The 26,366-nt window shown below is 45.4% G+C and overlaps 1 protein-coding gene and 1 pseudogene across 28 annotated transcripts in view; both read right to left on the bottom strand.

Annotated features, from left to right (window-relative positions):
- The window catches only part of Dysf (dysferlin), a 202,700-nt gene that overhangs the window by 163,362 nt on the left and 12,972 nt on the right, over positions 1 to 26,366 (bottom strand). For all 28 annotated transcript variants that reach the window (XR_377460.3, XR_377461.3, XM_006506164.4 and 25 more), the window contains exons 2-3: positions 10,410 to 10,465; positions 8,102 to 8,193 (exon numbers count right to left, since the gene is read on the bottom strand). Coding sequence is in view for 26 of the 28 variants with exons in the window: in XM_006506164.4 (XP_006506227.1) it covers positions 8,102 to 8,193; positions 10,410 to 10,465 (148 nt within the window). In the remaining 2 variants the exon portion in view is untranslated. The remainder of the gene's footprint in view (positions 1 to 8,101; positions 8,194 to 10,409; positions 10,466 to 26,366) is intronic.
- Positions 15,187 to 16,087, bottom strand: Gm7498 (predicted gene 7498; annotated as a pseudogene).

Raw genomic sequence — 26,366 nt, 5'->3', positions numbered from 1 at the left:
AGGCTAAGCTGGCTGGCCACCAGGACCCAGAGACCCGTCCACCTATGTCTGCCTTCCCTAGGGTAGGATTAGGTGTGTGCCATCACATCTGACTTTTTTTTTAAATGAGTTCTGGGCATCAGGATCTATCCTCAAGTTAGAACAACAAACAGTTCCCCAGCCCTCCAAACATTTTATATATATACTCATATATACCCACTTCCAGGGACCAATGCAAACAAACGAACAAGCAAACAAAACAAATAAGCAAACAAATAAAAACAAAACCACCCCCATAAAACAACAACAACAACAAAAACCCCACAAACTTTGACACATTAAAACATTGGAATCGGAATAAAATTGTTCATTGGATAATCACTTGAAACAAGAAATTGGGAAGAACTGAAACTCCAGCCAGTCAGGGCACAGTGAGCACAGTGAGACAGGTAGGAGCACACAGCAGCATATTTCCGAGTAAAGAGCATGCGCGTTATCTCTATCACTGTGTGGCAAAGTGAGCTTAATAGAGGTGTGTGCAAGTCAGAATAACACGTGACAACGAAAAATAAATGTGATATACTGTGAAGTGACACACACATGGAGAATGACACAAAACAGTGTGTGTGTGTGTGTGTGTGTGTGTGTGTGTGTGTGTGTGTGTGTGTAAAAACATACTTCATAGGCTCAGGGGAAGAGAGCAGAATCTAAACCAAGTTGCTAATGATAAATGCCATGGAAGACAGGGAAGAAATGAATGAATGAGAGAAGAATTGACACTTTCCTCTTATGCCTCCTTAGTAATGGAGCTTGAGTATATATACACCCACAGACACACACACACACACACACACACACCCTTGCATACACATATACACACGCATACACGCCAGCTCATGAACACACATGCATGCATGCATGCGTGGAAACATACATGCATACACACAAGCATGCATACACACACACATGCACACACATGCACAGAAATATACATGTATACCCACATACAAGTATGTGCACACACATATATACACATACACACTTTTGTGGAGGTTTTAAAGTTTAAGTTAAAATCGGCACAATTCGGACTTCATCCATGACTTCCATCAGCTATAGAAGGCCCAACTTATTCTTACGTGTATAAATACACAGGTTTGACATTCCTCAGAACACCTTGGTTTTTGAGGCGGCTTTCTCACTAGGACCTGGGACTCACCAATTAGGCTGGGCTGGCTGGTCATAATACACACCTGTCTCCTTTGCCCAGCACTGAAGTACAAGCATATACCAACACCCAGCTTTTACATGAGCTCTGGGAACTGGACTCAGTCTTCATGCTTGTGCCGCACACTATGTTATCTCTGCAGTCCATTTCCTTTCATTTGATGAAAGAACATGTATGCATTTATATAAGAAACATATCAAGGCATGCAGAGCACATTCACGTGCTGTGGGATTAATGTATGTGCCTCTGTGTGCATCCTGCTATGGCCAATGGCCCCCATACTTAGCCTCCTCAGTGTTCCCATTCATGGGCTTTTAGCAGACACACTGTCATGTTATTCACCTACAGCACACCCTTGCCTCACATAGCTTATATTATCCCAGTGTTCCAATGGGAAAATAGCCTGAGCACACACACACACACACACACACACACACACACACACACACACACCAGCCCCCCAGTACCAGACAGGGACTCGCTGCTAATAATGGAGTTAAAGTCCCTCCCTCCCTCCCTCCCTTCCTTCCTTCCTTCCTTCCTTCCTTCTTTCCTTCCTTCCTTCCTTCCTTCCCATTCTCTCTCCCTCTCTCTCTCTCTCTCTCTCTCTCTCTCTCTCTCTCTCTCTCTCTCTCTCTCTCTCATTTTCTCCTTAAAAAATACAGACAAACCAAAACAATAACAAATAAGAAATACATACAAAAAAAAAAAAAAAAAACCCACAAAAGACTGAAAAAAAAAGACCAGCCAAGAAAAGCTAAATGAGCCAGGCATGGTGGTGCATGCCTTTAATCCCAGCACTTGGGAGGCAGAGGCAGGTGGATTTCTGAGTTCGAGGTCAGCCTGGTCTACAGTGAGTTCCAGGACAGCCAAGGTACACAGAGAAACCCTGTCTCAAAAAAAAAAAAAAAAGAAAAAAAAAAGAAAAGAAAAGAAAAGAAAAGCTAAATGAGACACAAGTTCTACAAGAGTATTATAAAGTTTGTTTTGTGTTGGCCAACTACTCCTGGGTCTGGAGCCTGTCCTGGGAGTGGTTACTGTACCTGGCAAGACCCCATTGGAGAAATCTGATTTTTTTTTTCCTTGATAACAGGTCAGTTGCAGGGAGCCTGTTGGTTAGGAGTTGTAGCCAGCAGGTTTTTTTCTTAATCCTTATGGTGCAGGGCTGAGATAGGGTTTAGATGTTTAAGAGACAGCCAGGGTTGAAACAGTTTAACAATCTAGAGCTGTCTGTCTGATAAAAGAAGTCACTAATCGCTGGGAGCTGCGTACATTTAAAACACGAAGCTGAAGTAAAGAACCGGGTGTGGCGCTGCACACCTGAATTCTCAACATTTGGGAAACAGAAGCCCCAAGACCAGTAGTTCCAGGCCTCCCTGGGCTACAGTGGGTGAGGAGAGAGACGGGATCAAAGCAACAGACTTGTGAGCTGAGGTGCAGGGAGGCAGGTTATGCAGGATGCGGAAGGCCTTGAGGGTTTCTAGAGGCAGATAGCAGCTCTGGATCTGTAGAGGGAGAAAGGTGAGAGAGAGAGACTGGGAGAGGGAAGTCCCACTTATGAGTAAGAGCTATCTGATTGGAAGAAGGCTACCAGAGGACAATGGTGAGCTCACAGAAGATTGTCAGGAATCCCAGGGTGTGGCTGCAGCAAGACCCCCTCAGGACATTAAGAGGGGTCAGAACAGAGGATTCAGAACAGCAAGACAATAACAGTCACCACCTACTCGGGACCAGACTGTGTGGCTGGCAGGTGTTGAGGAGGTGTCCTATTAAAAACACTTACTGAACTTGTCTTAGTTACTTTCCTATTGCCGAAGAGCCACCATGACCAAGGAGACATATAAAAAGAAGTATTTAATCTGGGCCTTATGGTTCCAGAGGGTTAGAGTCCATGACCATCATGGTGGGAAGTATGGTAGCAGGCAGGCAGGCATGGCGCTGGAGCAGAAGCTGAGAGCTCATATCTCAGTGAACAAGCAGGAGGCAGAGAGCTAACTGGGGCTAAGCTCAGTGTGGGCTTAATTTCCCATGAGTGCTAGAGAGCTAATCAGCCCTCGCGCCTGCACAGCGAGCACTTACCCATCTGAGCCATCTCCATAGCGCAGTCTTCTTCTTTCCCTTTTTATTAAAGATTTGTTTATTTATTTCATGTTATTTCATGAATGTGGGCCCACTGTCCCTGTCTTCAGACACACCAGAAGAGGGCATCAGATCGCATGGCAGATGGTTGTGAGCCACCAATGTGGTTGCTGGGAATTGATCTTGGGACCTCAGGAAGAGCAGTCAGTGCTCTTACCTGCTGAACCATTTCTTCTTCTCTTATACAAGCTCGTCATCATGAGCATAGACTACAGCATGAGGGCATTACAGAATTACCATGCAGGGACCCTATCCCTCCGGCTGCTTTAAATAAGGTCACCTCATTTAAGCTAGCTGTTATGAAGACCACGGACTGGCTTGCTCTGATCACTCCCTCACAGAATAGGGTGTTTAGGCAGCTCTGTCCTTTTGCAGATCTTTATGAATGTGGCCTTAATTTTAAACTTAGTCTATTACAGTTTAATCCTTAAATTGCCAGAACCGCTAAATGAAGATAAATGCTTGGGAAACTTAAAAAAATCACACAGGGTTATCTGTAAGACAGTAAGTTCTGGTAAGTGCTGTCTAGTGAACTGGCTATTCTGGATGTGGAGGTCTGAGGAACTGTTCTCTCAGTATGCTGGCCTGCAGTGACCTGCTCACGTGAAAACTGGTGAGTCAGAGTTCACCAGCAGGGGCTAGTGGTAAAGACATATGACCCCTCTGCAAAACATATGACCTACAGAGCTGTCTCCAGGAGGTCCAGCCGGGCCCCAAACTGACCAACAATTGTCAAAACTATGTCTACAGTCCCTGCTGCCTCTGGGGTCTCAGACACCTCCCACAGCTCCTGGGAAAGGACTGAATACAATGATGAAAATGAAACCTGCATTTCCCCGTGGCCTGCAGTTACCCGGCCTGTCCACCTTTGCCTCACTAAACTCTCAACTCCTACGTCATCAGAGGAACTGAACTCTGCAGAGATCCCAGAAGCCAGCTGCCAGGGGCCTTGGGAGCCTCTGAAATGCAGAGATAACAAAGCCAGGAGAATAACCCAAATACCTGCCCTCCAGCCACACACAGCTCCAGCATAGCTTCTGGGAACTCACCAGTCTCATCTTAGAGCCTCTGTTTCCTGTCTTTGAGGACAGCAGCAGCATCTGCTAGAGATGGATTGTCTCATAGACCAGGCTTCCCCAACACCAGAAACCTGGCTAAGCTAGGTTAGTACCAGCTGGGAGGTTTCTCTGTTGCTATGGTTAGCCTGGGACTGGCCAGGAGGCTCCATTTCCAACAAGGCTGCTCCGGGGACAACTTTGAATTTCCACAAGAACTCACTGCCCTTCACTTCTCCACCTGGAGCTAATTTCTCCTCCAAAGCCTGGGCCTAGGTAAGAGTGGGCCCTTCCTAGCCCACACACCCCGTGTCCAGAGTTGCTCCTGAGGTGCTAGTCCACCTTCAAGCTCATTGAGATGCCTACCTTTCCACGAAGCAGTGAGGCTATAGCAAAGGCCACAGCTTTTATTTTACTTTTATTATTATTGTAGTAGTTGTTGTTGTAGTTGAGTATACTGTGCATATGTATGAAGAGAAGATATCACGTGTGCCATGGTCAAGCCCTTACCTAATGAGCCTGTGCCATGATTGGACCCTTACCTAGTGAGCCATCTTAACAACTGTGGGCCACAGCTTCATAAACCTTGGGTTAGATATATCTCACAATGTAATATGGGCACTGCAAAAACACTTAGCAATGGTAAAATTTTCTAAACCTAGCCAGTTGTGATAGGGCACGCCTTTAATTCTGGCACCCCTGGAGGCAGATCTGTGTAAATTCAAGGCTAGCCTGGTCTACATATTAAGTTCTAGAACAGCCAGGGCTATGTAGACAAACTCAAGAGAGAGAGAGAGAGAGAAAGAAAGAAAGAAAGAGGGAGGGAGGAAGGAATAAAGGAAGAAAAAAGAGGGAGGAGGGAGGGAGGGAGGGAGGAAAGAAGGAAGGAAGGAAGGAAGGGAGGGAGGGAGGAAGGAAGGAAGGAAGGAAGGAAGGAAGGAAGGAAGGAAGGAAGGAAGGAAGGAAGGGGAAAGGAAATAAAAGGTTTCTAAGTACACCTTGACCAAAAAGTAATTTAAAATAAAACATATAATGGCAGTGCTCACCCGGATCCCTCATGAGACTCCCTTCACTGAAGCCTTGGTTCTGAGCACACACCACACGCACCTTGCACCATGCATGTGGTCATGCCAAGCAAAACCCACAACACTGCCTCAAACATCTGGGCTCAGACTCAAGACTACTGTACGCTGGAGACCCCTGGGTTTTTTTTTTTTTTTAACTTATTAAAAAAGTTTTCTGGTCTTGTAGAAAACATTACTATTTCCTATTACTTTCTTACTGTCACTCCTCAGCATGCAATGTTGTGGGGCATCCACCAGAGAAGACAGCTCAGACATGGGGTTAAGTCAATAGCAAGTCTTATTAGCTGGGCAGCGGCCATACTGGGTGTTTAGGATCCCAGAGGAGCACCAAGCCTTTCTCGGGGTGAGAAAGTAAGCTTTTAAGTACAATAATCATGTTCTGAGCTGGGCAGTGGTGGTGTACACTTTTAGTCCCAGCACTTGGGAGGCAGAGGGAGGTGAATATCTGAATTGGAGGTCAGCCTGGTCTATAGAGTGAGTTCTAGGATAGCCAGAGCTACACAGAGAAACTTTATCTTGAAAAACAAACAAACAAAACAAAAACATATTCTAGGCTATTGAGAGCAGTTAGCCAGAAGTGGAACTACAGAAGGCAAAAAGCAAGGTTAGTACATTTAGAGGCTTTCCCAGAACTACGGACTTGGATGGATTAGATCCTTTTGGCTGTTGCTGTTGTCTACAGGCTGAGTTTTCCATCATGGAGTCAGTCGTGCTAAGGTCTGCCCTGTTACAGTAAGTACTGGATTCTTACATCTTTAGATTGTATTATGTTCATGTTTCATCTTAATAACTGTGGTTTGGGTTGCTGGATTTCATTTTTAAAATGTTTAATTTTGATTTAAGATTAGGACAGAATTTCCTATGGTTTCTAAAATGGCCCTAGACATCCTTCTGTCATCTTGCACTGTGTACTTTAAGTGAAATAGAATTCTCAACACTGATGGTTCTAGAATCAAAATACTGAACAACTCTGCAAAATGTTGTTCTCTATCCTGCAGTATCAAATACTCAGCCAAGCCTTGATTATCCAGGTAAAACTAAAGTATGTCCACTTCAGGAGGCAAATTTCCTTTCATCTTCCATAAATGGTAAAATACATGCAAAACAATTATAAAATTAAAAATTGTAAAAAAAAATTCTTTTTTAATCTCACTGTGTAGCTCTGGCTAGCCTGGAACTTGCTATGTAGACCAGTCTAGTTTCCTTCTCACAGAGCTCTGCCTACCTCTGCTTTCCAAGTGCTGAGATTGAAGATATGCACCACCACGTCTAGTTAAATTCCTTTGTGGACTATTATCAGTAAATACTTAATTTACCCACTTTATATACTTACATGCCCAAAGTCATGTATAATTTTCAGAAGCAAAAGAGGGCCATGACTAGAGCTGTACCGTGTAACCTCAGGCACAGGCTGGCTCCCCGCCCTACAGCCCCACTTCAGAAGCACAGGGACAGTGCCCTGTCCTTCCTCAGGGATGCCAGACCACGCACCCAGTGCTGAACCACACAGAAACAGCAATGGCTTGGATTCTTTCTTCATGCTTCTAAGACTTCAAACTTGGCAGGTTTCGAAGCCCAAGCTCCTCCCTGGCTCCTTGATCCCTCCTCCTTCCCAGCTTCCCCCCTCCAGGTTCACAGAACCAAGATTCCCTGCCTCAGATACAGCTGACCCAGTTCCCAGACAAAGGCTCCCCTGTGGGCAGGTCTGTATGCAGCCAGCCCATGCTCCTCAGGGCCAGATCTCAGTGAACAGCACCAGGCACTTGAGCTCACCCAACACAGCTGCACCCTGCTGTACTCACCAGGGACTACTGACTCCCTGTCCTTACCTAAGTACTGTCACTATAGATCCTGCCAGGCTATGTCTCCTGGCCACTTACACCCACAGCCAACTGGCCCATTGAGCTTTGGCGATCTCACCTACCACTACTTACAAGGCTCAGGATCAGCCATGACGAAGAAGCCACCCATCACCTACCTAGACAGAGCCCGCCTTTGCCAGAAAGATTTTGCTTCTGAGGTCTCTATTTGTCAACCTAGTCCAAATCTACACACACACACACACACACACACAGAGAGAGAGAGAGAGAGAGAGAGAGAGAGAGAGAGAGCAGACTAATCAATCTGCTCCCTGTTATTACTGTCCTGACTTCAACCTCACGGTTCTTACCTTAGGTTCTGCTTCTTCCATGCAGCCCTCCTTGACTGCTCCCTGCTAACTGCAGCTTCTCTTTGTCTACCCACCTCCTGGAGTGTGTGTATAGCCGCCCTCACCAGCTAAAAAGAGGCAAGGAGTATTCCTTCCCAAAGAGAGGCTACAGAGAGAGACAGGGAACCTGCTCCTACCTGTTCCCCAGAGCCTGCCCTCCTGTACAAAAAAAAAAAAAAAAAAAAAAAAAAAAAACCCTCCTGGACACTTGATCCTAGCACACTGCCCCTCCCCTGCAGCTTGTGTAGCTCTCAGTAAGATTTTCTCCCAGCATCCACCACTAGGCTAGGCCCATGAACAGTAAGTGGGACACAAAGAACTAGACCTCAGTAGCTCTGTTTTCAGGGTCCAAATTCATCAAAACCCACCTGCACCTTTAAGTTATGAGGCCAGTCTTGGGCCCACTCACCTGTTTCTTCCCATCGTCTCATGGTCCTTGACCACCACGAGAAGTTCTGAGCTCTGATCTAGAGGAATACCTTTGAGGTCCCACTCAAAGCCCTGGAAGAAAAGAAGAGAAGGCAATTCAACCTGTGGCCTCAGTATACTGAATGTTTCTAGGGGATGAGCATGTAGCTTGGTAGGTGGACTGGTGGATAAATGGATGGATGGGTGGGTGGGCGGGTGGGTGGGTGGGTGACTGGATGGGTGGGTGGGCGGGTGGGTGGGTGGGTGACTGGATGGGTGGGTGGGCGGGTGGGTGGGTGGGTGACTGGATGGGTGGGTGGGTGACTGGATGGACAGATGGATAAGTAGATGGATGGGTGGATGAGTGTATGGGTGGATGGATGGATGGATGGATGGATGGATGGATAGATAAATGGATGGATGGATGGATGGATGGATGGATGGATGGATGGATGGATAGATGGATGGATAGATGGATGGATGGATGGATGGAGTGGATAATGGATGCTGTACTAGCTAATTTTAGATCAACATGACACAAGCTAAAGTCATTGGAGAGGAAGAAGCCTCAATGAAGAAAATCCCTCTATGAGATCTGGCCATAGAAAAGCCTATAGGGCATTTTATTAATTAGTGATTGATGTGGGAGGGCCCAGTCCATTGTGGGTGGGACCACTGGCCTGGGTTCTATAAGACAGCGGGCTAAGTGAGTCAGTAGCAGCACTCCTCCTTACCCTCTGCATCAGGCTCCTGCCCTTATTGAATTCTAACTTTCTTTGATGATGAACAGTGATATGGAAGTATACACCAAATAAATCCTTTCCTCCCCAAGTTGCTTTTGGTTACAACGATGGTAACCCTGACTAGTTACTAGTCACTAGTTACTAGTAACTATAGTAGATAAGTGAATGTGTATATGGATGGTTGGGTGGGTAAGTGAATTAGTAGGTGAGTAGTAGATAGAAGGGTGGATGACTGAATATGGGTGATATGGAGGGGGGTGAGTGGCTAGATACTTGGATGAGTGGGTAGGTGAATGATATATGGATGGGTGGACACTTGGATAAAGGGTAGATAGCTAGGTGAGTATGGATGATAGGTGGATAGATGAATGGGTAAGTAAATGGATAGATAGGTGGATGAATAGGTAGATAGATGATAGATATGTAGATGGATAGGTAGTGAATAGGTGGGTGTGTGAGTGGATGGACAGATTGATGGATTTGTCTGAAGATGGGTAGATATATGAATGAGTGAATGGATGGGTGGGTGAAAGGATGGATAGATGAGTGAAGAATAGATAGGTGGATGGATGGGTGGGCAACTCTATGGATATCTTGGTGTGTTTGTGGGTGGGTAGATGCTTGGATGAACGGGAAGGTAGATATATGAATGGGTTGATGGATAGGTGAATGCATGGATGGATGGATGGATGGATGGATGGATGGATGGATGGATGGACACTAGAATTCCAGGGCCTCGGAGGTGAGGGTAAGAACTAGAGACAACTAAAAAAAAGAAGAGGAAGCCACCCTGCAGTAGCCACATCTCATCCCAGAGCACCAGAACAAAAGCACAACAGTAAAAGCGCTGGGTGATCCCTCAGAGTCCTCACACAACATCACACAGTCATCCAAAAGTCAGATCCCTGGTGTGCAGGAGCAGTTAGGGATAAGTTAGGGAAGGCTAGCCAGAGTCCTCAACCCTCCTAAAGCCAACATGCAGCCTGCACCTAGACTCCATTCTCAACCCCACTTGAAAAGGGCCTCATAGAAGCCACATCTACAGAAAGCTCCTGAGGGGACAGAACAACTGGAGGACTTGCTTAACGAGGGAGTACTACAGGGCTGGAGAGATGGCTCAGAGGGTAAGAGCACTGACTGCTCAAAGGTCCTGAGTTCAATTCCCAGCAACCACATGGTGGCTCACAACCATCCGTAATGAGATCTGACGCCCTCTTCTGGTGTGTCTGAAGACAGCTACAGTGTTATCACATATCATACATACATACATACATACATACATACATACATACATACATACATCTTAAAAAAAAAAAAAACAATGTGGGAGTGCTATGGAGAGGAGGTAGCCTTGGCCTGTGAGAAGTGATCAGGCAGGCAAGGGAGAGCTGGCTGGCCAAAGCTAGACAACAGAGAAAAACAAAACAAAACCAAGCATCTATCCTTTCCGCATACCCTGTGGGGCAGGGTCTCAGGATAGAGTTGGATCCCTACCCTTCTGAGAATGTCAGCTCCCTGCAGAGGCAGAAGGAACAGAGAGAAATGAGAGGGAAAAGGAACACGTACCTCATTCCACACGGGGTTCACACTGTTCTTGATGACTTTGGTTCTCTTCTTTACCCCTGCGGGAGATAAGGAAGACAAGAGTGCATACTCATCGCAGTGGGGCATCCACCCTGATGGGCTCACCTGTAGAGACCTCCCTCTGGACTCAGCTCCAAAGGAGAGTTCACAAAACCAGCCTGGCCTCAACACCACCCAGGAATGCCCAATGGCTGTCATTCTTCTCTCTTGGCTTTGAGGGCCACTAAATAATAGTGTGACTGAAAGAATGTTTTTTGAAAGTTCTCCAACAACATGGTAATGTGTGCCTTTAATCCAAGCACTTGAGAAGCAAACAGGTGTGCCTCTGTGAGTTTAAGACCAGCTTGGTCTATATAGAGAGTTCCAAGACAGCCAGAAGACTACTTCAAAGAAGAGGGGGGAAGAAGAGGAGGAGGAGAAGGAAGAGGAGGAGGAGGAAAAGGAGAGGGATGAATAAGGGAAGGGGGAGAAGGAAGAAGAAGAGGAGGAGAAGAAAGGAAAGGAAGGGAAGGGAAGGGAAGGGAAGGGAAGGGAAGGGAAGGGAAGGGAAGGGAAGGGAAGGGAAGGGAAGGGAAGGGAAGGGAAGGGAAGGGAAGAGAGAAGAAAATGCTGAAGCTGTATCCTCGTTAATTGTGTCCTCATGGTCATTGTCTTCCTACTCCTTTATTCTCCCAGATCCTCTACGTGGCCCCCACCCACACTATGCTGCAGGTTAGCCCAGGCCCCACCATATCAAGCAAGTACTCTACCAGTGACTTGCATCTCCAGCCTCTTTCTGACTTTTCAGACCTCTAGTGAAAATGAACCCTTCCTTGGGGCTGGGGATGTAGCTCAGTTGGTAGAGTACTTACCTAGTATGTAGGGGAGAGAGGCAGGAAGATCGGCAGTTCAAGGTCATCCTTAGCTACAAGGTGAGTCTGAGGCCAGCCTAGGCTACTGGGGTAACTGTCTTAAACAATTTTTAAATGATAAAAATAAAATTAATAAACAAACATGAATAATCTTCCAAGAAGATTATTTTTAAATCTTTTAAAAGATTTTTAAAAAAATACTTGTTTTGGGCTGGCGAGATGGCTCAGTGGGTAAGAGCACCCGACTGCTCTTCCAAAGGTCCGAAGTTCAAATCCCAGCAACCACATGGTGGCTCACAACCACCCGTAATGAGACCTGATGCCCTCTTCTGGAGTGTCTGAAGACAGCTACAGTGTACTTACATATAATAAATAAATAAATCTTTAAAAAAAAATACTTGTTTTGTATTATCGCATTTGCATAAAATGTCGAGAGCAAGCAAATCCATAGATTCTGGGTTCCCAGGGGTAGAATATGGAGAAGGTAAACTGGGAGTGATTGATAGCAATGAGTTTGTGGGACAATGCTCTTGAATCAGATCATAACTGATGTTCAATATTTAACCCCCAAATTACCTAGAATTCACTTTGTTTGTCCTGTGACACTAGGGATTGTATCTGGGGTTGTCCTAATGTTAGTCAAGCACCCTATTGCTAAGCTACAACTGAGTCACATCCCCAGCCTATTTTTCTATTTTTTTTTAAATTTTGAGATAAGATCTCATTCAGTGTTACAGGCTGACCTTGAACTCCCTCTAGAACTTCAGATCCTCCTGCCTCAGCTTCTCATTACAGATCTATGCCACCAGGCCCTTTAACCTTAACTGGTTAAAATGATGGATTTGATTGTTTACCTTCCTCACTGAGACCTGGAAAGGGTTTATGAGAAACAAGCAGACTCAGATAGTCCTATCTGGCTCATGAAGCTTCGGGGTAGACAACTAGAACTAACACTGTGACTTCTGAGAACTGGCCCTTGTGACCATAGGTAGCAAACAGCTGCAGCAACTATGGAGCAGGGAGCACTAAGGCCGGGGTGCCTATTCCTAGTGCAGTGGGTGACTGAGCCTTGAAGGAAAGATCACATAGAAGATGCCCAGGGAGAACTGCTTCTAAGGATGGACACTGGAATATATGGGCAGGCTATGTTCATAACAAAGTTGAGTCTGGCTTGCAACTCTGGGCTCTGCTGGGGCAGGCAGGTCTGCTCCTCTCTCAAGGTGATCCCCAGAAAGAGGCCAACAGTGGGTCGACAGCATCAGAGTGAGGAAGTCCCCACCAGGTGGTCCAACAAAGACATCTGTAACTACAGAGAAAAGCAGCTTTGAAGGAAAGGGCCATAGGAACTGATGAATCTAGGTATGGCCACTCTGTTCAGACAGGGGCATGGATGGCTATACCTGCCCCACTTTTCTAGGGAGCATCAAAAACACAGTGTCTGACTGCACAATAGTGAAAGGGAAGGGACCAGCCAGCCCAGGAACCCTCACCTCAGCCAGGTCTTCAGTCCTTCCCATACAATACATAGACTCTTTATTGAGAAGCCTGTGGTCACCATGACTGCATGGGCTATGAAATCTCCTCTAAGACCTGGAGCATGTTCCTGGAACTTGAGCCCTGAGTCCTCCAGAGTTGAGCTGTGGCTGGGCTTAGCCAGGTTCCTACTTGTTTAAGCTACTCACATTTCCCTAGATAATGTGGAAGAGGGTGAACCCTCAGCCCCCTCCCTCCTGGTCGTAAATCCCTGAGGTTGGGAAGTTAGTGGGCTCTGCAGATACCTAAAGCTCCACCAACTGTTCATGTCCAAGCTCAAGCTTCTGGGTCCCAGAATGTCATTCTTGTAATTTACAGAGGGTTTAGAAACTGAAACTGAAGACATTAAAATCGGATTTAGTAATCAATTTAGCTGAGCAAGGCTGTCATCCCAGCACTCAGGAGGCAGGGGTAGAAAGATCAGCTCTAGATAGCCTGGGCCTGTGTCAAAGCAAAATTGGTAATCAATCTAAGGAGCTGAAGAGATTGCTCAGCAGTTAAAAGCTTGTACTGCTCTTTCAGAGAGCCCAAGTTCTGTTCCCAGCACCTACATCAAGCAGTTCCCAACCACCTGTAACTTCGGCTGCAGAGGATAGGATGCCCCCTTCCGGTCACTAAGCACAACTGCATTCACATGCATATACTCCCATACAGACACACACTGGAGAAACATGCAATCAAAATAAGTGAAAATAGTAAGAATGAAAATAAATACTTAAATAATAAGAAGCCCAATACATATTAGCATCAGTGACATATTTATGTGGAAAATAACTTGCACTACAAGGAAAAACTAAAAGTGTTACTTTTACATTTTTGCAAACCTCTGTAATGCTTGGCTGGGTGGCTATATTTGCTCCTGTGTTTATGTATTCATTGATGGTTTGTTTTGATTAATATCTAAGAAGAAAATCCAGCCAGATAGGTAGCTGGAAGTAAACAAGACATATGTTTTAGTGAACTTGCAGGTAATTGTAAACAGTCCTTAAAATTACATGTATACTCAACAGATGGTAGGTTTAAACTGTTTTTTAAAAGTTGTGATGTGTATTCTAAAATTAGGCTATTAAACATTTTTGTTTTGTTACATTAAACTTAGTTATTCTGTCTTGTTCTCTGAAACGAATCTCTTACCTACTCATGATTCTGTAGCATCTACATTTGAAAACTTTGATGCAATGAGTTAAACAGATCTTCCAAATGTTGAAGTATTTCTTATATAACAGCCCCCAATTTATTAATATCACCATCAGTCTCCTCGGGAAATCAGTATCCTATATAGGGGGAAGCTGAGAGAGACAGACTTTCTAAAATTTCATCTTATATTTGCTTGAAAAGCAAACTTCCCGATTAGCAACAAATGATAAATATTAGGCACTGTCCATGAACCGAGCAGGCTGGTAAATTTTTAAAATAAAACTGCCAAAATCTTCAGTCTAAACAATCAATTTGCCAGTCTTTTCTCCCATTAAAATAGTGTCTTGTGAACATAAGCTAACCAATGGCTGGTATAGCCTTTTTTTTGGTATAGTCTTTTTTTTAATTCACAAATATGCTATTTTTTATTTCCCAATTCTAATTATCTAAAACACACATTGCAAACCTACAAATATCTATTCTCTCCACATGTCAGCGCCCATTCAGCATCGTTTTGAAAATGGGGAGAATAGATTCCCCTAAATTGCAAGTCAGTAGGTGTTTCTTTACAGTTAACTTTAGCAAAATTCATACAAAGTAGTAATTAGCAATGATCTTCTTGTTAATTCACAAGGAAACACCTTCAAAACTGCATTTTGTTAAAGTTTCTGTACTAAAATGTAGAAAAACTGAACTACACAAATATTGAAAAATTTAAAATTCCTTAATTTTTTATTCCTGGTACCACTACCACAATTTACAGGGCAATATACCTGATGTAATGAAAAGAAAAATCTACAACAGATAAAAGACCTCAGGAATGTACATCTAATTGACCCTACATTACATTAATCAGTAGCTGTACTTTTTGCAAACTGTGGCTATGACAGCCCTGAACACGAAGGGTTTCCTGTTTAAGCTGCAGTGACTTTTCTGACTATGGATCATCATTCCTTCTGTGGCAGACTTTTACAGTTCCTCTAATGCATTTGGGACGACTGTCTCAAAGTAATTGGCAGCTTTCCTGACAACGCCTCCCTCTCTCTCCTGCTAAGAACTGTAGCCGTTTCTGTTTTATTTTAAAACCTTCTGCTACCGTATCTACCACTTCCACCTCCAGATCCATAGCCATCACCATAGGGACTGCCTGAGCTTCTTCCACCAAAACTGCCCCCCTTCATGGGTCCATAATTTGATTGTTGCTGTCCACTATAATTTCCAAAGTCATTATAGTTGCCACCATCACCATAGTTACCTCCACCAAAATTTCCTCCTCCTTTGTAACCATCAGATCCTCCTCCTCCACCACTACCTCCACCACCCTGGTTTCCGTATCCTGGTCCACCACCTCCATAACCTCCTCTACTGCTGTAACCAGGACCACCACCATAGCTGCCACCATCACCTCCAAATCCACTATATCCACCATCACCACCTCCATAACTACCTCCGCTGCCACCACCTCCACCACCATAGCCACCTCTTCCACCAAAGTTTCCTCCACCACCTCCAAAGTTTCCTCCACGACCCATAAAGCTGCCAGCTCCACCTCCACGACCTCTCTGTGATCCAGCAGACTGCAGCTCGTGTTTAGAAAGGGCCTTTTCCACTTCACAGTTATGCCCATCAATCGTGTGGTATTTCTGAACAACAATTTTATCAACTGTGTCATGATCATCAAAAGTTACAAAAGCAAATCCTCTCTTTTTCCCACTCTGCCTGTCTTCCATAACCTCTATGGTTTTAATCTTGCCATACTTTTCAAAGTCGTCTCTCAGGTTATATTCTTCCGTATCCTCTTTAATACCACCAACAAAAATTTTCTTCACCATTAAATGGGCACCAGGCTTTACAGAATCCTCTCTAAAAAGTGCTCTCTTTGGTTCCACCATACACCCATCAACCTTGTGTGGCCGAGCACACATTGCAGCAGCCACCTCTTCAACACAAGAGTAGGTCACAAAACCAAAGCCTCTGGAATGTTTTGTTTGGGGAATCTCTCATTACCACACAGTCTGTAAGTGTGCCCCATTTCTCAGAATGTTCTCTTAAGCTATCATCTGTGGTTTCAAAGCTCAGACCACCAATAAACAGCTTCCTCAGCTGCTCTGGTTCCTGTGGATCATGGCCCGCCATTTTGAGACCGGACTCGTCTCTTCCAACTCGAGTTCAATATCACCTTATGTCTTAGTTAGGGTTTCTACACTACTTACTAGTTTGCTCCCCTTGGCTTGCTCATTCCACTTCCTCATACAGCCCAGGATCATCCACGGGGGGGGGGGGGGGTATCACCAGCTCTGTGAGACAGGCCCTCCCACATTAGTCATTAATCAGGAAAATGCACCCTCAGACTGGACAACCTTGTCAATCTGTTAAAGGCACTTTCTTAATATTACCTCTCCCCAGCTATGTTCAGGTGTGTGTCAATCTGACCAAACCCAACCAGGACAGTTTGTAATGCAGGTGGTCACACTCCGCTTGGTTTTCCATAGTCACCACTTGTGGGGTATGAAAAGTGTCCTAAACAAATGTCCCACTTCATGTTGCAAGACATGATAGTGTATAAAATTATTAGCCATTATTAAAACTTTACGTGTCATATTTATATTGTGTGTATTTGAAGATTAAGAGCCTCCTTAAATGCAGCTCTGAGCACACGGACATAAAGAACACAGCAGGAAAGGCTGGAGAGGTGGCTCAGCAATGAGGAGCACTGGCTGCTCTCATGGAGGACCTGAATTCAGCTCCTGACATCCACATGGCAGCTCACAGACGTTTTTAACTCCAGTTCCAGGGCATTCCAAACCCTCACTGGGGCTCTGTGGCACGCTTACATACATGCAAGCAAAGAGTCATTCACACACAAACAACTATTGAAAAAGCAAGAGGAATACCATAGATGTATGTGAGCGTCAGAGCCTGGAGTGATGCCAGGGAGCAGCAGCGGTGGCTTCCCTTGAGTGCAGTCAGCAAGGCAAACGGCAAGTGCCCACTCGCCAACTCCCAACTCACTCACCAACTTGGTGAAAAGGGTGAATTGTTTAACATGACAGTGGAGCCGGGCAGTGGTGGCACACGCCTTTAATCCCAGCACATGGGAGGCAGAGGCAGGTGGATTTCTGAGTTCGAGGCCAGCCTGGTCTATAGAGTTCCTACACAGAGAAACCCTGTCTCAAAAAACAAACAAACAAACAAACAAAACAAACCAAAAAACAAAACAAAACAACAACAACAAAAAAACCAAACCAAACCAAACCAACCCCCCCCCCAAAAAAAGACAATGGATATTGTTCTGACCCTGTCAGTTGACCCCAAGATTTCAGCCTCGCACACGCCTTTAATCCCAGCACATGGGAGGCAGAGGCAGGCAGATTTCTGAGTTCGAGGCCAGCCTGGTCTACAAAGTGAGTTCCAGGACAGCCAGGGTTATACAGAGAAACCCTGTCTCGGAAAAAAAAAAAAAAGATTTCAGCCTCAAAAAAACAAAAAGGCTGGGCAGCAAGTGGTGGTGCACACACCTTTAATCCCAGCACTTGGGAGGCAGAGGCAGGAGAAGTTCTGAGTTCAAGGCCAGCCTGGCCTACAGAAGCAGATTCCAGCACAGCCAGGGCTACACAGAAACCCTGATTTGAAGAAGATAGAAAATAAATCTCAGCCTCACTTTGTTCATTTGTAAGATCACAATAACTCACAATAATTAAGTGAGACAGCATGGGCGAGGTACCCAGCTGCCCTCCGGCTCACCGCCCTCGGGCTCATAGCTACATTTGCCCCGCCCTCCCCTTCGCAGCTTTTCTCATGCACCTATCCAAGTCTGTGAACTGTCTAGTGACCTCCCACTAGACACTCCTCATGCAAACTTCCTGGATGCCCCATCTTCCCTGAGGGTGACAGAGATAGCTATTCTCTCTGGGGCTCCCAAGACAGCTGGGCTCCCAGCCTGGGACAGCAGCTCACAGTGTGCTTTTCTATCCGCTGACCAGGCTGTGATTTTTCTTTTCTTTTCAGAGAACAGACACCACACCTCTGTCATATTAGCAACCCTTATTCATAATGAAGCATCCTCATAGACCCTTTTCTTTCTGAAGTTGCTGTGAGTTAGCTTCCTCCCCAGGGAACAGAAGCACTGTTCTTGAGTTCACCACAACCTTTCTTACTGGCATGGGACAGTTCAGGTAAACGGAAAGATCAAAGAAAGCACCGTGGGGCCAGAAGTACGCTGGAAAAGAAACCAGTTGTCTTCTCAGTGCTGACCCAGGCCTGCCTTGTGTAAGCTGCTGGTCTCTTCTCTGGTTCCATGGGAGCTGGACATTGTTTTTTAAGTCATTTGATAAGGACCTGGAGGTTATGAAGATGGTTCAGGGGCAAAACACTTGTCACACAAGCCTAGAGACGTGTTTGGATCTCCAGCATCCGTGCGGAAAGGCTGGATACAGTAATAATCTCAATCCCAGCTTCCCTACCAGGAGATGGGTGGTGGACACAGGACAGTTGTCAGAAGCTCAAAGTCAGGTAGGCTGGCATATAGTAATAGTAGACAAGACAGACTCTGTCCCAAACAAGGTGGCAGGTGAAGACTGGCACCTGGGTAGTCCTCTGACATCTATAGGCATGTGGCATTGAGGCCTTAAAGAACTGGGCACCTTCCAGGCCTCAGCTGCCCAGCAGTGCACTGACCTGTGTCCACTGTAGGGTTTTGAAGGGACAGGAGATGAAAGCTAAGTGTCCACACCCCTCCTCTATCACAATCTGCTTCCTGTGGCTCCAGAAGCAACATGGAACATTCCACATACTGCCCTTCTTGAGTGGCCCACTAGAAAACTCATTTCCTGGTGCTCCCTGCTAACATAATCAGGCAATGTCCATGACAGCCCTGGGCTAAGTGCCTTTCTAACCACTTTCTGCTTCCTGCATTCCCTGAAGATGAAGACCACAGAGGGCCATAGTGGAATGTTATGAAGTCTTGACTCAGAGGGTAAACTCTCGGACAGTCCTGGTGAACTTGGGAGGAGCCACTTATGGCACTACAACCCCAAAGAAGAACAAGGGACAAGGAGACACTGGGGACAAGGAGACGCTGGGGACAAGGAGACACTGGGGACAAGGAGACGCTGGGGCTCAATGATAACGTGCTTCCTGCTCAAGCAGAAGAAGCTGAGTTCTATAGCACGTAGAAAGCCAGGTATGGAAGCCTGAGCTTGTAACCTTAGTGCTGGGGAGACAGAGATGCGTTTCCTTAGGACTTGCTGGCCAGCCAGCCTAACAGAATAGGTGAGTCCTAGGTTCTAGTGCAAGAGACCCTGTCTCAAAAACCTACGTGAACAGTTTGTGTGTTTGTATGAATAATATACGTAGAAATGCAAACTTTTGTTTAAAGGAAAGGAATGGTTACCCAGCTCATCGTGTGACTGACAGGCACCTAAATAAGAGAAGGCATCTTGCCAATCCCATGCCTGGCCATTGATTCTGGCCTTGGGAAATGTGTCCTTTCATCTAATAATTTCCAAAGTGCACACAGTTTCTGCTGAGGGGATAGTGCTGGAGGGCCCCATAGTGCTCTATAGATGCACTCAGTACCCGAGATAACTGTAGGGAAGCCTGGGTCTCATTCATTCACTGGAGAGGAGAGGAGAGGAGAGGAGGAGAGGAGAGGAGAGGAGAGGAGAGGAGAGGAGAGGAGAGGAGAGGAGAGGAGAGGAGAGGAGAGGAGAGGAGAGGAGAGGAGAGGAGAGGAGAGGAAGAAGACATGAAGAGTGGGAGGGAGGCAGGGAGGGAATGACTCTGGGTGCTGGGAACCTGGATCACAGAAGCAGAGGAAGATGGTAGTTGCTAGAGGTGGGGAGAAGGAAGTGGAAGTGTTCCCTGAGTAAGGAAGTCTGGAAATGTTCTAGAGAAGCAAGCTGCTGACAACTGCACAACTGTCTGGTAGGGTTTCTTTGTTTTCTTGGGGTTTCGTTTTTGTTTGTGGGTAGAACTTGCTGGTTTTTTGGGGGGGGTTGTTTTGTCTTTTTAGAGGGAGAGTGCAAGCTAAGGAAGACACTAGGGACTGACTGCATGCTAAGCACACACTATCCCCCCTGAGCTATACTCCAAGACCCCTGTATGTACTTAATAATATCACACTGAACTCAGAGATCAGCCTGCCTCTGCCCCCAAGCACTGGAATTAAGAAATGTGCCACAAAAAAAGCTGGACGTGGTGGCGCATGCCTTTACTCCCAGCACTCGGGAGGCAGAGACAGGTGGATTTCTGAGTTCGAGGCCAGCCTGGTCTACAAAGTGAGTTCCAGGACAGCCAGGGCTATACAGAGAAACCCTGTCTCGAAAAACCAAATAAATAAATAAATAAATAAATAAATAAATAAAAATTTAAGAAATGGGTAAGATGGTATGGTGGTTTGAATAGATATGGCTTCCATAGACTCATGTTTTGAAATGCTTGGTCCATAGGGTATGGCTTTACTAGATAGAATAGGTGTGACCTTATTAGAGGGAGTGTGTCACTGTGGAGACAGTGTTTGGGGTCTTATATATGTTCAAGCTTTGCCCAGGGTGACAGACAGTCTCCTTGCTGCCTGTAGATTATGCTGTAGAATTCTCAGATCCTTCTCCTGCACATGTCTGCCTGGAAGCTGCCCTGCTTCCTGCCTTGATGATAATGAACTAAACCTATAAAACTGTAAGCCAGCCCCAGTGAAATATTTTCTTTTGTAAGAATTGCCATGGTCATGTCATGTTATCTCTTCACAGCTTTGAAATCCTAAAACAGATCATAAATTAAGTCAGGCATGATAGCACACAGCTATAATCTCAGAATTTAGGTTGCAGAGGCAGAAAGATTACTGTAAACTCAAAACTATCCTGAGTTAGAGGCCAGTCAGGCCTACATAGCTAAACCTTGTCCCCACATCCCCCCAAAAAAGAAGAGATAAACTTTCTATAATATGTATCTTATCACAATCTCTCTAAAGTCCTTGGGAATATGGTGAGGATGCAGGCAGAAGACCTCGGACTACAGGCCAGTGTCAGTGTGGACAGAGGGAGGGTAAAGTTTCTGACTAAAAAAACACATGGTTAGCTACTGAGAACCCCGCCTAGAGAGGAAGCAGAGACCAGCAAGGACAGAGAGACTGCATTGATTTATATTTACTGTCAACCTGACAAGGTCTAGAATCACCCTGGATACAAATTTCTGTACATGTCCAAGTATTTTCTGGATTAGACCAATTGAAGAAGACTTACCCTAGCTGCCCAACTGAATAAAAAGGAGATTTCTAGCTCAACATTTTATCTCTCTCTACTTCCTGATTTCTAACACAGTGTGGCCAACCACCTCCAGACCTGGTGGCCATGACTTCCCTGCTGTGATCACTTGTTGTAGTCTCAAATAGTGAGCCAAAACTCCCTTATATTGTCAGTTCAGGGGAGGGCCATGGCTGCTATTGTCCCTGAGTCAGGTGGCTGAACTCTGTGGCTCAGAAGCCGCAGAGCTTCTAATACCACAGGAGCCTCTTGGCTTAGCCCACAAGTATCTGCTGTGGGCTTGCTACATGTCACAAGTCAAAAAATTAATAAGAATCCCGGTGTCAGTAGACCACTGATGATAGAGGGAAGAAAGGCAACCCTGAACATGATGAGGAAAAGCCATTGTCTGTCTACAAACTCAAGCCTGGGCGTCGGAAGACCTGTATACATCTGTCACCTACATCACCATCAAAGCATCATCCTTCCCTCCTTCAGTCACCCCTCCTCATGTGTCTAATCATACAGCTCAGGAAAGAGGTGGCCAGGAAGAACACTGGGTGATGGTTACCATGGCCGCCATGGAGTGCACTCAGAGAGAGATGCTCAAAGGAAGATGTTCACTTGGCACTGGAGAAGATATTCTTATGCTAATTGTCTTGTTGCTTCTTTAAGGCAGTCTCGTGTAGTCCAGGCTGGCCTTGAACTCTTGAGCTCCTGCTGTCTCTGCTTTGTACTTCTTGGGTTATAAGCGAGCATCAACCACACTCAGCTCTATGCAAGTTTTGTCAATTGAAGAAACAAACAAGGGTCTTGGTGGTTAAGAGAATTGGTTGCTCTTCCAGAGGGCATGGGTTTGATTCTTAGGACCCAGACAGTGGCTCACAAAGTCTGTAACTCTAGATACAGGGGAACCAATGTCTACCACTGGTCTCCAGGGATGGATACCAGACATGCATATGATTCACAGACATATTTTCAGGCAAACACACATACACATAAACAGTTTTTAAATTAACTGAAACACCCATGACAAAATGTTATTGTTCTTAATATGTAAAAAAGTATTTGTAACTAACTAAAAAAAAACAAATACTACCCACCTCCAAAGGAGCAGATAAAAAGGTAACTCAGTAAGAAATAAATGTTATAGTTAATCTTGAAATGTCATTAATAATACTTCTTAAGACAGGATCTCAGGTAATGCAGGCTAACCTTGAACTCTCCATGTAGCTTAGAATGCCCTTGAACTTTTGATCCTCCTGCCTCTACCTCCCAAGACCTGGGATTATGGATCTGAACCACCACCCCTGGTTTTATGCAGTGATGGGCATGGAACCCTACACCTCATACACACTAGGCAAGCACCTCACCACCTAAGTTATAGCTCCCAGCCCAACAAATGCTATTTGAATCTCAAGAGATAGTTAGAGATTTGAAGATATTAAGAAAATAAGCCCTCAAACATGGTAGTGACATGTAGTGTAGTGATGGCGTAGACTTCCAGAAGGCCAAGTGGGAAACTCAGCAAAGCGGCAGAGGTGGCCACAGCAACCCTGCTCCTGGAACTCACCCAAAGAAAGTAGCTAGTTAAACATCTAGGCAAAGATCACCCACTGGGAAAGTCTTCAGGTTGACAGTATATTTTAAGAATTGGTTATATTTTAGTGTGATTGAGAGCCAGGCACAATAAAAACATGCCTGTAATACCAGCGAGTGGGAAACTGACATGGAAGACTCATAAGAGTTCAAGACCAGCCTGGGCTACATAGCAAGAACCTATCAAAAAAAAAAAAAAGAAAGAAAGAAAGAGAAAGGAAGAAAGGAAAGAAAGAAGAAAAGAAAAAGTGCTATGATCTAAGCGCTCATCTTAGGAGAGTTGTTTGAATTAACTACTGTACATCCACCAAATAAAACACTCCACGGACTTTCAAAGGGGTGTGTGGAAGAATAAGTATCAACACAAAAAGTACCCTTGGCTTATTTCTTTCATTTTATATTTTATTACTTTTTTTTTTACTTGAAGATAGATTTGGGGGGGGGCTGGAGAGATGGCTCAGTGGTTAAGAGAGCTGGCTGCTTTTCCAGAGGACCCAGGTTCAGTTCCCAGCACTCACATGGCAGCTCATAAATGTCTGTCACTCCAGTTCCAGGGGATCTGACACCCTCACACAGACATACATGGAGGCAAAACACCAATGCACATGAAATAAAAATAAATAAAATAGATTTTTTTATACAATATATTTTGCTTATGGTTTTCACTATCCCCAACCCCTCTGGACCCTCCATACTTCCCCACCTGGCTAGTTTTATGTCAGGTTGACACAAGCTAGAGTTGCCTGAAAGAAGGAGCCTTAATTATTAAAATTCCTCCATAAGACCCAGCTGTAGGGCATTTTCTTAGTTAGTGATTGATGTGGGAGGGTCCAGCCCATGATGGGTGGTGCCATCCCTGGGCTGGCGGTCTTGGGTTCTATAAGAGAGCAGGCTGAGCAAGCCGTGATGAGCAAGCCAGTAAGCAGCACTCCTCCATGACCTCTGCACCAGCTCCTGCCTCCGGTGCCTGCCCTATTTGAATTCCTGTCTTGACTTCCTTCAGTGATGGACTACAATGTGGAAGTGTAACCCTTTCCTTCCCAACTTGCCTTTTGCCAGAGCGTTTCACCACAACAATAAAAACCCTAAGAAACTACCCAAACCCACAGCCTTTTTTTCCTCTCCCTCATTATAAAGTAAACAGGCATCTAAAAAATAAAACAAAATACAACAAACAAACCAGACAGAATAAGACAAAACAAATAAGATAAAAAGAACCAAAAAAAAAAAACCACACAAGACACACAGATAGACACAGAGACTCACACTTAGCACTCACACACACAGAAATCCAATAAAAAACACAAAACTGGAAACCGAAACCATAATGTATAAACAAAAGATATTCATAAATCGTGTGTGTGTGTGTATCTCCCAAATAAAGCATTATAAGACAAGAAAAAAATCTCCAAAAATTCACTAAGTTTGTTTTGTGTTGGTCATCTAGAGCTGGACCTAGGGCCTGCTCTTAAGTGTGGCTTGCAAACCCACTGAGACTCTATTAGAGAAAACTAATTTTTCTTTTGTGAGTGGTTATCAGTTGGAGATAACTTCTGGAGTAGGGACAGAGCTTGTTCCCACTTCCCCTCTGGGATTCCATCTGGCTTAGACCTGTATGACCCTATGCATGTTGCCTTGGCATATTTTTAAATATGCAAACTTCCTGGGGTTCCCTAGAGATGAAGGTAGGGAGTCTGGGAATTCCAGCATAGGACAGAGATAGCTAGCCTTTATGCTTGGGTATGGATGGCATTGCAAGGCATCTCACTGCAGTGTGTCCATCACAGCAGAGTTTCTCTACCTTGCACAATTAACCTTTGGAGCCACACAAATCCTTGCCGTGAGCTCTGTGGGGCCTGCACCATGTATGGGCTCTTGAGCTCATTGCTGGCCCCTGAGTGCTGCATTCCAGTAGCCACCTGTTGCCCCAGGAATGTCAACCCAAAATGTTCCCAGACTTTGACACAGGTTCCCTAGGGAATCAATCACCTCAGTGGCCTTCCTGCCCTTCTTTCCTGACAGGTGAGGCAGAAGTACTCCCTCAGGACAGATGGTCCTGTAAGACCCCCAGGATCCTGCCTGGGTGACAAAGGGGATGCACAAGGAGAGGGGACCCAATCAATGACCAAGAGAGGGGCAGAAAGGGAAACAAGGCCACCTGAGTTCCTAGACAGGAATTCGCCAGGGGTATGGCCAATCCAGGAACGTTTGAACTCCAAAGGAGCAGGGGACTGATTTTTGTCCTCAGATGCATCTCCAGCATCTGGGATGACAATGGGTAGATAATATGTGCTCAACAAATGTTTGTTCAATGCAGAAAACACATAAATAGAGGGATATAAATAATTGTATTACAGGATGGAAAATGGTCAGGGCAGAAGAGAGACATCAAACGCTGTAAGAAAGGAAGCTGAAACTTCTCATTCATACAAATGATGGTCAAAAAAGCTTCGTGCATGCCCAGTTACTCATGGCAACCTTGGTTAAGTAATTAATCAGTGAATACAAGATCAATGATATGACTAACATTAATTAATAGCCTGTATAATAGCCTCAGATGGGGAAGCCAGACAGCTCTGAGTCCAACCTCCCAAAGCCCAGAATCTATTTTTGGAGGCAGATCCTGAAATTACATCTGAAGATGGAATGCCCAGGCAACAACTGCAGGGTGAGGCCAGTCCAGGCCCACATATCTCAGCTTCATGCTGGAGGCAAGCACAGCACCTGGTGTGGGACGGTTTCTCAGCAAGCAGGCCACCGTCCCTCTGTGACTCACTGCTTATCAATCCTGACTGTGCCTGGTCAGGAATACCCTGCTGGGCCCCACCTCAGGGGCCAGTGAGCTACGGTAATGGGCTCTATTAAAGGTCTTCCCACCATTCTGGTATACTATAGTGTAGAGATCCCCACACTGGGTGCTTCATAAATCCTGGGTCTGATTCTAACAGCCAGGCATCAACTCAACGCCAGACTCCATGAACAAGCATGCTCATTTCGTCCATGGTATCATCATCCATGGTATCATCTCCATGTCCAAAATGGCCTGCACCAGATACATGTTAGGAGGTGATTCACAGGTCACCTCCTAGAAGTTTGTGGATGATATACTCTGCAAGTGACTCTCGAGTACCACGAAAAACAAGTGCCATGCCCAGATTGAGGGAGGCGAGGGGTCAGAAGTGAAAAGCCATATCCCGCTCAGAAGAGGTCATTCCAGTGAATTATCAAGACAGGTGGCTGTTCTCAGGAGTCCTGGCATTTGATGGAGGTCTGGGGAGATGTGCTAGCGGACCCAACAAGGTTCTGCTGCAGTTAGACAGGGTCTACTGAAAGCCATCGTGGAGAAGGTGGCAATACAGACCCCCAAGGTTAACTCTCATCTCTGCTGGAGAGGTTACATGCAGTCACGGCCCTTCTTATCTGTGCAAATAAACAGCAAGGCTCCATACAAGTGGGAAGGCTGAGATTTGGGGAGGACCACAGATGAGCATATTCAGGATAACTGAAGCAGGGCAACAGCCAAATGGGGCTTCAACAGCTCTGGCCACCTATCTGATGCAAGAGTAGTGCCATTCTCA

Source organism: Mus musculus, chromosome 6 (assembly GCF_000001635.26).
Source record: "Mus musculus strain C57BL/6J chromosome 6, GRCm38.p6 C57BL/6J".
In the NCBI taxonomy this organism is placed as follows: Eukaryota; Metazoa; Chordata; class Mammalia; order Rodentia; family Muridae; genus Mus; species Mus musculus.
Note: the sequence above shows the minus strand (reverse complement) of the source record. Positions and strands in the feature narration are given on the sequence as shown.